This window comes from Tachypleus tridentatus, chromosome 8, assembly GCF_004210375.1.
Source record: "Tachypleus tridentatus isolate NWPU-2018 chromosome 8, ASM421037v1, whole genome shotgun sequence".
NCBI classification, from domain to species: Eukaryota; Metazoa; Arthropoda; class Merostomata; order Xiphosura; family Limulidae; genus Tachypleus; species Tachypleus tridentatus.
In genome coordinates this window covers 39,548,680-39,562,728 of record NC_134832.1, presented here as the reverse complement: position 1 = coordinate 39,562,728, position 14,049 = coordinate 39,548,680, and the positions used below count along the sequence as shown (strand labels likewise).

General features: G+C 34.9%; 1 protein-coding gene across 5 annotated transcripts in view; it reads right to left on the bottom strand.

The window, feature by feature from the left end:
* inaE (inactivation no afterpotential E) overlaps positions 1 to 14,049 on the bottom strand; it is a 130,125-nt gene that overhangs the window by 95,712 nt on the left and 20,364 nt on the right. For 2 of the 5 annotated variants that reach the window (XM_076448350.1, XM_076448351.1), the window contains 2 exons: positions 13,511 to 13,616; positions 10,448 to 10,698 (listed from right to left, as the gene is read on the bottom strand). In XM_076448350.1, the coding sequence (XP_076304465.1) occupies positions 10,448 to 10,542 (95 nt within the window). In that variant the 5' untranslated portion in view covers positions 10,543 to 10,698; positions 13,511 to 13,616. Of the gene's footprint in view, positions 1 to 7,242; positions 7,423 to 10,447; positions 10,699 to 13,465; positions 13,617 to 14,049 lie in introns of those variants that run through there. The other 3 variants (XM_076448352.1, XM_076448353.1, XM_076448354.1) reach the window with 3 other exon arrangements.

Sequence of the window (14,049 nt, the reverse complement as noted above, 5' to 3'; positions counted from 1 at the left end):
TTAATATATTAATGGTTTGACATTGCTTAGCTAGGTTGATAGTGCTCTTACCCATTTATTTAAACCGCAAGCCTCCAGTGATGTTCTGGCGTTAAACAGCAGGGTTAACAATATAGTTTTGTCCTCAGGGTTTAATCAAAATGTTCTAGAATTATATAACTGAACTGAAAGAAAAACGTTTCGCCCACTAAATTAAAACAGCACTTCTGAAAATTTGGCTTGGCAAAAATGTCGCTCTATACAGCTTGGATACTCGAAGGGTCTACTAATAAGCTGAGCAATTCCTAAAGCCTCTGAGCATTCGAAACCAGCTAGTCGTAACATTTTATTTCTAGAGCTTAATAATAAGTTACCTCCATGTAACTTATTTATACTCATTGAGTTCGCTAAACTAATATTAAAGATTATGAGCAATCACAACCAATTAGTTTAAACTGCAGTCTCACTAAAGCCTCGTGAAATGTTAAATTTATGCATCTTTTAATACTCATTGAATTAACTGGGCTATTCCTAACAACTGTAAGCAATTAAAGCTACTTAGTTCAAAATACTATTTCCCTAAATACTGGAAAGGAGATAAATCCACGCAGTTTATTTATATCCATCGAATCAGCTGATGTATTTCTAAAAACTGTAAGTACTACCAGCTACGTAGTCCAAACTACTGTCCCTCTTTAGAGACTGATAATAAAGTAACTATAAGCAAATTGACTATATACTGAGTCAACTCAACTATTCTTAAAGACTATGAGCTACTTAGCGTAAACCTCTTGATAGATGTTGATAATTAGTTAGCTTGTTAATAATCATTGAGTCATCTGGGCTAAAGACTATGGCTGATAAACATCGGTTAGTCTAAACTACTCTCTACAATCTCGTTTTGTGTTAATTCTACTTAGCTTGAACATCTATCGCGTCAACTGAACTATTCTTAAAGACTATGAGTAACTACAGATATCCCTAAAAACTGTGAGTAATCACAGCAATTAGTCTAAACTACTGTCTCTCTAGGACTTAGTAATGAATTAACTTTACACAGCTTTTTAATATGAGCAATCGAAGTGAGTTAGTCTAAACTGCTGTTGATGTTCTTTAGTTTAGTAATAAGACCATGAGGAGTTACATCCACATAGTCTAAACTAATGTCTCTAAAATGTTTGCTAACGAGTTAACTCTACGAAACTGTTAATACATATTGAATAAACCAAGGTATTTCTTAAGACTACGAGCAATATAAGGCTTCGTAATGAATTAACTCCACGCAGTTGATTAATAACCATGGAGACGGATATGAGCAATCATTACCAATTAGTTAAATTACTCTCTTTCTAAAACTTTGTAATGTTTAATCTACACTTAAACCCTCGTTAAGTCAACTGTCCTATTCCGAAAGTATATGAATAATTACAGTCATTTAATCTAATGTACTATAATAATATCTCTAGAACTTGGTAATGAGTTAACTCAATGTAACTGGAATACTCAATGAATCATCTGAGCTACTTTTAAAGATCATAAGCAGTTACAATAACATAGGCTAAACTACTGTCTCTCTCTAGAGTTTAGTTATGAGTTAACTCCATGCAGCCTATTAATACTCTTTGAGTCAACTGAGCTATTCTTAAAGATTGTTCGCAGTCATGGTCACTTATTCTAAAGTCCTGTTTCTCTAGATATTGGTATGAAGTTAACCTTCAGAGATCTTGGGAACATATGGTGCTATTAGGGAAGAGAGAGTGAATGGCAGGCTTTCTTCAGAGGTATTAAAATAATTATAACATGTTTACTTGAGTAGTATCTATTGAGACTTAGATAATATTACCATAAACATTTGTAACTACCTGACGTTATGTAGAAAGTGACCAACAATCTTGAAAACAGCTGAATCTAATAAGCTATGTTCTAAGTACTAGATAACAAACTGATATTAGATACTTTGACAAATAAAAGTATTTTCCTTGCGTGTCGAAAGCTGGTGAAGAATTGTTAACCAACGGACGTAAAATTTGTTGTAAAAGCGTGTTACACTGCTTTTGTTTTTGTTGTTGTTGTTTTTGCACTCTTCGTGCTTTGCTTATTACAGATTTAAACCAAAGATGTGTATCGAACAAAATACCACCTATACTGTGGCATGAAGGAGACAAAAATATACTTCAGATGCTATTCACGTTTTACACACCTATAGTTTGAAAACTGTAATGGAAAATAAAAAAAGAATGTTCAGAAACATCTACAGTCTAATATGATTTTTATTACAAACATTAATTAATAGTATTGACTAATAAATCTAATGTGCTACTGCATTGTTAGGAACTTGACTGTCACAAGATGTTACAGACATCAGTAGAACGATCTACGAGGTCTGTTCAAAAAATACGCGGACTGTTTGAATTGCGCGGTTCCAGTTGGTTCCAGTGGAATCCGCTTGGTGTCGCTAGGTTCGCACAGATCAGCTGATTTCGATGCCATATCTCGATTGCAGATATCTTCATTTGTGTATTAGCTACGCGGTTTTAAGTGAAGTGCGATTTTTTCGTTTGGCGGATTTCAGAATGAATGACCTGAAGGAGCAACGACTTGCTGTGAAATTTTGTGTTAAACTTGGAAAATCTGCGACTGAAACTTTTGCTATGCTTAACACGACTTACGGTGATGTTGCTATGAAGCGTACGGCATGTTTCAAGTGGCATGAACGTTTTAAGGATGGTCGACAGTCCATTGAAGATGATAAGCGTCCTGGACGTCCTTCCATGTCAACTGACGACCCACACGTCGACAAAATCAACACCCTGGTGCGGGCAAATCGACGTCTGACTGTTAGGGAGCTTGCTGAAGAGTGTGGGATTTGGATCTTGTTACGAGATTTTGACCGAAAAATTGAAGATGCACCGCGTTGCTGCGAAATTTGTGCCTCAGAACTCGTGCGTCTTTGGCCAAACACTCGATCACTGTTCTTCCCCATCCCCCCTACTCACCTGACCTTGCTCCTTGCGATGTTTTCTTGTTCCCCAAACTCAAAAGACCCTTGAAAGGAAGAAGATTTGAGACGATTCCCGAGATTAAGGCAAATGCGACGAAGGAGCTGGAGGACACTACAAAAGAAGCGTACCAGGACTGTTTCAACAAGTGGAAACATCGTTGGGATAAGTGTGTGCGTTGGGGAGGAGAGTACCTTGAAGGGGTTCCCAGACCTGTAACTTCTAAATAAAGTACATTTTGTTTTATGACGTCAATCCGCGTATTTTTTGAACAGCCCTCGTATACCAAAGAATATGACTGCCCTCTGCTGTTACATTGATCATTAGAAACTCGTATTATTTACCGAGTCTAACAATTCATGTAAAAGAACATGACTATTACCCGATATTACCATAGCTCAGTATATACTAGTATTATTTACTGAGTATAACGATCTATATGAAGAATTTGACTATTGCACGATGTTATATATCGCTGTAGATACTAGTAATATTTACCGAATCTAACGGTCTATATGAAGAATTTGACAGTAATTTAGTTAACCTCGGTTAAAGTTACTCATCAATATTTTTCTCGTTATGCGTAATTCCCGTTCAGTACACGCTTTTCCAAAGTCTTGAAAACACCGTGTTTCGCTTACTAGTTCTTTATATTCGTTTATGGTATTCCTGATGTTGGAAAATAACACTGATTTCAAATTTGCATATTTTTAAAATCAGACTGAGGAGACTTGATGCTGGATCCAATACAGACTGAAAAACAAACACTAGAACATTTAAAATCATATATATTATTTGAAATTTTGAATCTAAATAGTCAATATTTAAACCTAAACATGTGTTTCAACCTATATTTCGGTTTAAAGAATACATCTCAGTTTATCTTACGTTAACCTCAACAGCAGGATTTACATTATTGATTTCTAATTAAAGTAGTTTGTATTTGGTAGTATAAAACAATTTTCGTTTGTTAACGTTCCACGTTGCTGTTTAATAAAATTCATACCATCTCAACAGTCATGAAAAATATGGTTTATTGAGAAGTCATTTTTAGTTAAGAACGTTTTTTTTCTAACTCTTAATGCAATAAACTAAATGCACGATTATTTATGAAATAGTATCTAACATTTCCCAGCAAAAGAAACTAGCAGAAACTTTCATAATTAAAGTATAACTGTGTAAAAGTTTTATTTTCATATTTAACTTCAACAGGTTTGTTTTAACAAGAACTGCTTCACTGATCCTAAAGGGCTATGTTACTAAAGAGTTTAACAACCATCCGATGATATATACTTCTAGAGTACTGAGTCGATTGTTGAAGGACTTAATTATTCGGTGTGACGTACATCAATAGATGATATTATTATCTGCTTAGTGAAACGTAACAAGTTGCTATCGTAGAGCTTGAAATTCATCTTATGCCATATACCTGACCTAAAAATATTATTCATTACGTAAAACAACGAATTCCCAAGAAACGTGTATAAATAGATCTGATATTCAGGGTATAATATCAATTATGTTTCTACACAATACTGTATTGTTCTTTCTCCTGTATATAGATAAAACTACCTGCAAAACTCATTTTAATAGCAAACTGTTTGGTTTGTTTGAGCGCAAAGCTACACAAAGAGTTATCTGTACTGTGCCCAACGAAGGTGTCAACCCTCAACTTTAGCGTTATACTTGTCAAGTTTATGGATGATCTACTGGAGAGGGTTAATAGCAACATGATGTTTTATCTTCATTCTACATGGATCTCATTGGAATATTTTATTACATTATTTTAAACATCCCTCATGTTTAAAAACACTCTGTATCGATATATTTAAATACGCACAGATATTTTTAACTATTGTGTTTTTATTGTACCTAGGTATCGAAGCTTGGTGTTGTATTTCATTTGAGGAACACTTATTATCCTTAAACAGCTATAATCCGTAAACAAAATCTAGTAACATGTGTGATTTAAAAGTAGATATTTATTTTACAATGTTTTAAAATTTGATAATATTTTTATTTATAATAAAATGCTTAAACAACAAAAGCAATAACAAAAACAAATACTATTAAAACTAAAGTAATATTTATACATCTCATAAATAAAATAAACTGGTATTTTGATCACAGTTGAAAGTCCTGTAATCATTCTTCGTTTTTCTACATATTTTTAAAACTTGTGAAACTCCTAATTCACTTGGATAAAAATAGCTGCCTCTCCTCTAGTATTATACTGCTAAATTAGGGACGGCTAGCGCAGATGACCTTCGTGTAGTTTCACGTGAAATTCAAAAGAACGAAAAGAAACTTAATTCATTTTCTTCTTCTTTTTTTTCTTACTGTTTTTTTTTCTTGGTATCTCAAAGCATTATTAATGATGTTAAGATGATATACGTATCCGTAATATCAGTTACCGGTAACAATTAAGTTATTCGCGTAATAGAGCAGTGAAAAGTAATCCTTTGGTTCCTTTCTCAGAAAAGTGTGTTTGTTTGTTTTGGAATTTCGCAGAAAGCTACTCGAGGGCTATCTGTGCTAGCCGTCCCTAATTTAGCAGTGTAAGACTAGACTCTAGTCACTAGAGGGAAGGCAGCTAGTCATCACCACCCACCGCCAACTCTTGGGCTACTCTTTTTACCAACGAATAGTGGGATTGACCGGCACATTATAACGCCCCCACGGCTGGGAGGGCGAGCATGTTTGGCGCGAGGGGGATGCGAACCCGCGACCCTCAGAGTAGGAGTCGCACGCCTTAACTCACCTGACCATGCCGGGCCATTGCAGAAAGAAAAACAGTGAAAATAATGATTTTTCCGTTTCTGTGTTTGGATAAAATGGTTATTTACATATACTACGATTTTATTATATATATTAGATAAACTTAGATTTATTGTGATAGTTATATAATAATGTATAAAAGTATTCCTAAGATAACAAAATATAAGATTACCACCAAGACGAAAGGATTTACATTATTTATAAAAAACAATGAAGGAAACATAGAAAAAAATAATGAGAAATGACTGAGTTTGACACGTTTTATTTACTTGCTTTAAAGTTTCTAAAATGTAATTATGAATACTATATATTATAAATATATAGTCATGAAGATAATTAAAAAATATATACATAAAATCTCTTTAACCATTACTCTTCATATGCTAGGTGTAAGGCACTCGACTCGTAGTATGAGAGTGTGAATCCACGTCACACCAAACATGCTCACCCTTTCAGCCGTGGGGCATTAGAATGTGTAGATCAATCCCACTATTCGCTGGTAAAAGAGTAGCTCAAGAGTTGGCAGTGGGTGGTGATGACTAATTGCCCCTCCATCTAGTCTTATACTACTAAACTAGGGACGGCTATCGCAGATAGCCCACGTGCAGCTTTGCGCGATATTAAAACAAATAAACAAACATAAACATTTTCCTTTTTATAGCACCTTTACTGATTTTTTTTATTTCGAAACTGAAAATCATGTTGTTACGTTTTAGAGTTTCAAATAGACCAAAGTTGTACGGTCTTATTTACAGCAACCAATACAGAATTGTCACCAAACACGTTAAGATACAAAAAAGTTGAATTTTAACATTTTGAAACTTTCTGGAGGAGGATCAAAGCTCACAGAAAAGCTTGTTTCTTTGGGACTAAGTACAAAGTTATACAATGGACCAACTGTACTCTGCCTACAACGGTATCGAAACCCGGTTTCTAGCATTGTAAGCCCGCAGACATACCGCTGTGCCATTGAAAGGCACAAAAAAGAATAAAAGGGACAATTTTGGTGATTTGGGTCAATTACACAGCCATATTTTAACTACTTTACATCGAATTTGGTGCTAAGTTACTCCTTGCAGGTTCCAAGCAGTGGTATAGATAGACTTCAATTTTCCTCGTGTCAAAATTTACCAGGATGAGATTGTTGGGGGTTTTAAAATTATATTATTGAAAAATGTTGAAGACAAAGTGGAATTTTTTTATTAAATAGAAAATAAATATCTGAATTTATACACGGTATGAAAGTTGACAACAACCCTTTATTATGAAAGCAATGTTATCAGAATATCTCAATATACAGGTTCCACTTTTTTAACCCAAAACTCTAAAAAATACATAAGAGATAAAAACTCTCTTCGTTTGGTCTTATTCAGCTGATGTAATTAGTTTGTACTGGTATAGATTTTGAAATTATTTAGGAACAATAGTCACAAAATGGCGGCATCATATTTGAGTCAAAATGGTTCCAACTTATAGAAATACTTACATGGTAAGGTCCTCCATGGCCAGGTGGTTAAAGCACTCAACTCGTAATCTGAAAGTCGTGGGTTCAAAGTCCTATCACAAGAAACATGTTCGCCCTTTCAGCCGTGGGGGCAGTATAATGTTATGGTCAATCTTACTATTCGTTGGTAGCCCAATAGCTGTCTTCCTTCTACTCTTACACTGCTAAATTAGGGACGGCTAGCGCAGATAACTCTCGTGTAACTTTGCGCGAAATTCAAAAAACAAACAAAGAAACAATTACACAGTAAATCAAGAATAGGAAATAATCCTTAAAAGCCGAAAACAATCCAAACTATAGAAACGCATGTTTGCTTCAGATTATTCGCTCAAAGTTACGCAAATGGTTAATTGCGCATAGCTGCTTCTTATATTGAAGTGGTAGATTACAGGGTAGTCAATGGTAATTACAACCAACTCTTCTCTTATAGAATATAGTGATTTAACAGTTAGTCATATATAGCACATCTGCGGTCTCAAAATGGGTAATGCATTTTTACAGCAATGGTCCACGAACTATGAATCTTTGGATCTACCTGAGCACGCTCACTACTAGATCGAACTCTACCCTTCCATAAAGCTTACCAATGTTTGAACTAATGATACTGAACTCAATAAACTTATATGCATCCATCAAAAGAAGAAGCCCAGGTTTACATAGTAGAGTTCTGGATTTCGAACCTGGCGACCTGGGTTCTAATTCTTGCGATACCACAAAATATTCTCTTCACTTCGAACTGTGTGATAGTGAGTGGTAGAGTGTTGCCGACTTAGATCAGGTACAGTCATTCCTAATTCATAAATATTGGCCAGAGAAGAGGGGCAGCCAGTCAGTAAGAACCGCCGCCTATCAGTTTATTAGATCCGTGTAGTATGATTGACTGTAACAGTTGTAATACCTAACAGCTGAAAATATGGGAAGCCTTACCGGCATATTGCGGCTCGAACCTTGAACCTCAATAAACGCATTCTGGCACTCTAAATACTAAGCCATAGTAGGCCCGTAACTGAATACGATTGACGGTGGTTGAGTTTATTTATGCAATGTAAAAATTATATTTTATTCACGAAGCTCAGATTTTGAAAGATAATGGTATACAACGTGACCACAATTTATACTTCATAGCTCATCTACGAAACTCAGATATTACAAAAACACCACTTCATACCGGTCATGTTATTCAAATTAAACTTCATCTGTAAAGTTTTTATGATGAAAGAGAGAGGTACATATCATAGCTCAATTGAAAAGGTTACAAATCACCATAAAATTCATATTTCTAAAAGATCGTGTACAACATCATATTCATAGTATAGAGATTGAATGCATTATCCAAAACCACTTTTGGAATCTCTTAGTGTCATTGCAGTCTGTAATGCCACGTCTATTCATACTTTTATCTAACAACCGTGTAGCTTAATTTCCATTGCAAAAGGCTCCATTATAAGAGTTTCCATGTCCAAAGCACACCTCTCCTAACTAAATACTTTCCGTAATTTATCTAATGTACGAGAACTATGATTTTCCAATGCTCGTTTAAACAGACAGATCGCACAGAAATCTTGATGGAATAACATGAATATCAGTTCCACTCTCCAACTGTTTGACGTATGTAACTGTTGAACGGCATATATCATGGAAACAATTTGTGTACATGTGACGTGAGCCGCTTTTCCAAATGGAAATTATTCTCGAATATCTCGCATATTGTTGCTTGGGGGATATGGAGAGTTTATGCCACTGACTACTGTGTTCATGGATTCTTATTTGTTATCAAATGCCACATTTTTTACTACTTTGGGATATGACGAGGCCTTTTCTGGATGATTATGATGCCAGAACTTGATTAATGTTTTCTGTTTTCCGACAATGGTTACCATGGCTATTCCAGCCTCGGAAATTCTAAATCCCCGATCTGAAGACATTTATAATGTAAGTGTGAAAATATCTTGCGTCTGAAAGAAATATCGCACACTCTTCCCGAAAGCGACCAATTTTCGGCGGTGTCACATCACCTACGAAATGCAAAATAATGTCAAATTGTAGTTCGAAAACATTCCTTCCATCGCGAATTTTTATCAGCTGTGGGTGTCAAGTGATTTGCTGATCTATATATTCCAAACCGACTTAATATAACGCACTCAACCCTCTGTCCAACTGAAAGTCATCAGTCAAGTTCTGATTGTACAATAATCACAATGTTTGCTTCAAGTTTATCAATAAGATTTAGATACTGTTGGATAGTCGTTTAAACGTAAATAACACTATATACATTATCTGTCATCAATAAAGACAGCCGCCTTGTTTATACGATACTTATCCTTTAGGTTGGGATTCATTGATGTACAGTTAATACGTACAGCCTGATAAAATATAATTAATTACTTACCAAACAGCGTGAGATAAAATTAACACTCACAATGTAGGAAATTACATAAAAGCTGATAACGTATAATTATCAACTTATTTAAACACAGTGAAGGTAAGGTTTTACATAAAAGTATAATAATATGTATAATTATAAACTTATAAAGTAGAGTGGAGCTAAAGTAAATGTAAGCGTATATATATTAGTTTGTTATAACCTAAAACCAAGCCGAAACAAAAATAAAATAAAAGATAATAAATAAAAAAACGCTGCACAAATGAAAAAGATTCCAGGGTACGAGCTATAGTGCCCCCCAGTGGCACAGTGGTATGTCTGCGGACTTACACACTAAAAACCGGGTTTCGATACCCGTGGTGGGCAGAGCACAGATAGCCCATTGAGTAGCTTTGTGCTTAATTCTAAACAAACAAACGAGCTATAGTGTGGGATGTAAAATGTACCTTAGGCTTTGGAGGTGACTAAAGGATTAGGACCCAAATTACGGTAGGGATACACCATCTATTAGTCTTAACCTCCATTCGCCAGTCTCACATAAAGAAAAAAGTAAAGCAGTAGCAATAGAAATAATAGATATAGATACAGAAATTAGGAGAGCGAGATGTGGATGCTCAAGTCCACAACGTTTCACATCTGTATCACCCTTCAATGCCTGCATACTGTTGTGGGAGGGTGACTGCTCTCCAAAGAAAAGAAGAAAAACTAATTGAAAAGTAAAAATAAGAAAAATACAGTACTACCATTTGGGGATAAGAAAGTAAAAAACTTCACTTCTTTCTCTAATATATATAATTATCTTACCAGACAGTGTGAAGAAGTAGAAGAAAGATGGCAGGTAAGACGAAGTCATCAGATCCAACGGACCATCGTCTGTTAAACAACACAATTCCTGGCATGAAGACTTGTTCTCTTCTGTCGACCAACTTGTCCTTAAGTCCTCCAGAAGATAATTTAAGCTCTTCTATGTAGGTTTCTTTTGCATTCTCGGAGAAGCTTAATAATGAATGTTATATCTAACATCTTCACTTGCCCCATCTTCGCTGTACGTGTGTCTAAGGGATAAAAATTATTAAAGTTTTATAGACATCTTTTAAGTAAAAAATGCATTCAAACATTTGCGCTAAATACGATTTATATTTCTATATTTCCTGAGACTATGTGTTGGAGATGTAAATGATTCCTGAGGGTCACGGGTTCGAATCCCAGTCACGCAAAACATGCTCGCCCTTTCAGCAATGAGTACGTTATAGTGTTACGATCAATCCCACTATTCGTTGGTAAAACAGTCCAAGTTTTGGCGGTGAGAAATAATGATTAGCTGCCTTCTCTCTAGATTTACACTGCTAAATTTTGGACGGCTAGTGCAGATAGCCCTCGTGTAGTTTTGTCATCACCACACACCGTCAACCTTTGGGCTACTCTTTTACCAATGAACAGTGGGATTGACCGTCACATTATAACGCTCCATGATGAAAGGACGAGCATGTTTGGTAGGATGGGGATTCGAACTCAGGCCCGTATTATTGTAAGTCGAGAGCCCTAACCATATGGCCATGTAGGAAGAAGCAGCCCTTATACTTTTTACACATTATGAAAATGACAAGAATGCGTATTGAGAAAACAAAACTCATGTACTTTGTGTATTTTCCTACGGCAAATGAACAATTGTGTAACAAAATATAAATAAACGCTTGTAATTTTTGCATCTTTTCGTAAAGTGTCTCTTCCTTAATGTTTTTTTTTCAATGTTACCAAATGTTGATTATTCACGCCTTACTAAAGCATATTGTCCATTCAATTCAGTTCAAAATATTTAAAATTTCTTTACGAAAGTTTAAACATTCTTTGAGTACATAGATATGATTTATTCACGGGTTATTATCAATGTTTGTTAATTTTTTTTTTGGTAGGAGGGGTTAAGTGGTTTGTGTGTATGTCTTTTATAGCAAATCCATACCGGGCTAGCTGCTGTGTCCACCGAAGGGGATCTATCCTTTATTTTTAGTGTTATAAATTCGAAGACTTCGCTGTTATACTGAGGGACGGGTAAATAGCAAATCAGTTAAGTGAAAATCAGGCTTATTTCTCTGAATACTTTCTGGAGTTTATGTATTCTCAAAGAATGTTTAAACTTTCGTAAAGAAATTTTAAATATTTTGAACTGAATGGACAATATGGTTTAGTAAGGCGTGAATAATTAACACTTTAAAATAAACAATAGGAGCACAACATTGATCTATTTTCAGTCCTTACAAGGAATATCCTCGCTCCTAGCAATAAAAAATTGTCAAAATAGCTTTCAAGTTTCTATATTGTGTTGACAAAAACCCTCGGTTGTTAATGAATTATTTCTTACCACGGTTAAATTAAAGACATTGATTGTTATATATAACTACATTCTAATTGATGATGTATAAAAATTGTTTGAGCTTTCACTGAATTTCACTTCAGCAAACTGAAGTCGTCAAAAACAAAATTTACTGTCTATTCGAATTTAATTTTTCAATTAATATCTGTATCAACACTTTGATAATACTATAATGTATTTTGTTTGAAATATTTATAAATCATTCAAAATAAACTCTGCTGCATGTGCAGTAGACATAAAAATAGATAAGTACTTTGTATTAAACGACCTTCACCCTCTCGTTTTACAGAAGTTAAGCAAAAAGAAATTATATTTGTGGGTGAAGTACGTCATTCGGTTTCTATGACAACATAGGAGTCGTCGGGTTTTCTAAATTATGCTTACACGAAGCTGTTTTATAAACTGGATAACCAGTTTGCGTGATAAGTAATATAGATGGAATTACGGAACTGATAGAAATGTCATAAGGTGGCAAACCGAGCTTTAAAAGTTTGGGTTCACTTATGCTTAAGATAAACAAAGTACATGAAAGATGTTTCACAATTTACAAGCGAATTGAATTGTAATTTCAAGAATGTATGTCTCACATGCGGTGTGGAAAATATTGCAATTAACATCGAAAAAAAATTATATTGCAACTACCAATGAAAAAATTAATTAACAACAAAACAAAGAGAATTATTTTGCAACTAAGAAGGACGAAAATGTTATTACGTTAACAATGAAGAAACTTAATTTAACATATCTATGAAATATCAAGTTACAGAATGTAAAAAAGGAAAAATCTCTGAGGCAGAGTTTGAAGCCATATGTAAGAGAGACTGCCAAGAATTTATAGTCTTTACATTTACCATACTATACAGCAGTAGAGTATGTTATCCAAAGTCATTATGAAGTCCACTTTTCTTTGCTTTTTTAAGGGTCACATCTCTAAATTTTACGAGTATTTAACTATAAGTTCCTGAATATTTCACTAGACAGTTCCCACTCCATCTGTTTTTTAACATATTTTTTGTGAAGTGTTTGAGTTTCTCAAGTCTAGGCGCAGGTAGTCTAGTTGCTCTGCGCCATAAAAAACCAAACAAACTAATTAATTCTAAGGTCTAATGAAATGTTAAAGTATTATTTCTGTTGTCGTCTTTACCATTTTAATTAAATTTGTTTCATTTACTTTTCTTTTTAAATAAATATTTAACCGCAGAGTTCTAGGACCAGGTTTTCAACTTTCCTAATCCGTGAAAAAACAGCGAACTATATGTTTTATTTTCATGGTTGTAAATAATATTTCATCTTAAATAATATTTCTTTATTATCACTTTTAGTTTTAAACTACTTCATGGGACAGCTGAATTTTATTTCATTCGTAATACGTATACCCCTGGGGTTATGAAAAGCCTCTCCAGAGATACACGAGAACCTTTAGAAAACATTACAAAGAAGATGAACCTCACACTGCAAAATTGAAGGACATTCTCGTGAGCGTATTGTTGAGTTACCTTGTAGTCTCCCGCTGGTACAGCGATAAGTCTACGGATTTACAAGGCTAAAATCAGGGGTTCGATTCCTCTCGGTGGACTCAGCAGATAGCCCAATGTGGCATTGCTATAATAAAACAAACAAAGAAGGTTTTAGGTGATTTAGGTACTCGATTCCTAATCCGAGGGTCGCGGGTTCGAATCCCCATCACACCAAACATGCTCGCCCTTTCAGCAGTAAGGGTGTTAGTAAGTGACGGTCAATCCCATTATTCTTTGGTAAAAGAGTAGCCCAAAAGTTGGCGGAGGATGGTGATGACTAGCTGCTTTCCCTCTTGTCTTACACTGCTAAATTAGGGACGGCTAGCTCAGATAGCCCTCGTGTAACTTCGCGGGAAATTATAAAAAAATCAGACTCAACCTTTAATATGTCACCTTTTTATTAATATAGAAACCTCTTAACTGTTGCATTCTTATATATTATATGCATGTCAGGTGTACGATATTGAGTCCAAGATCTGGATGAGATAAAGCATCATCACAAATTTGGGAAACACTGT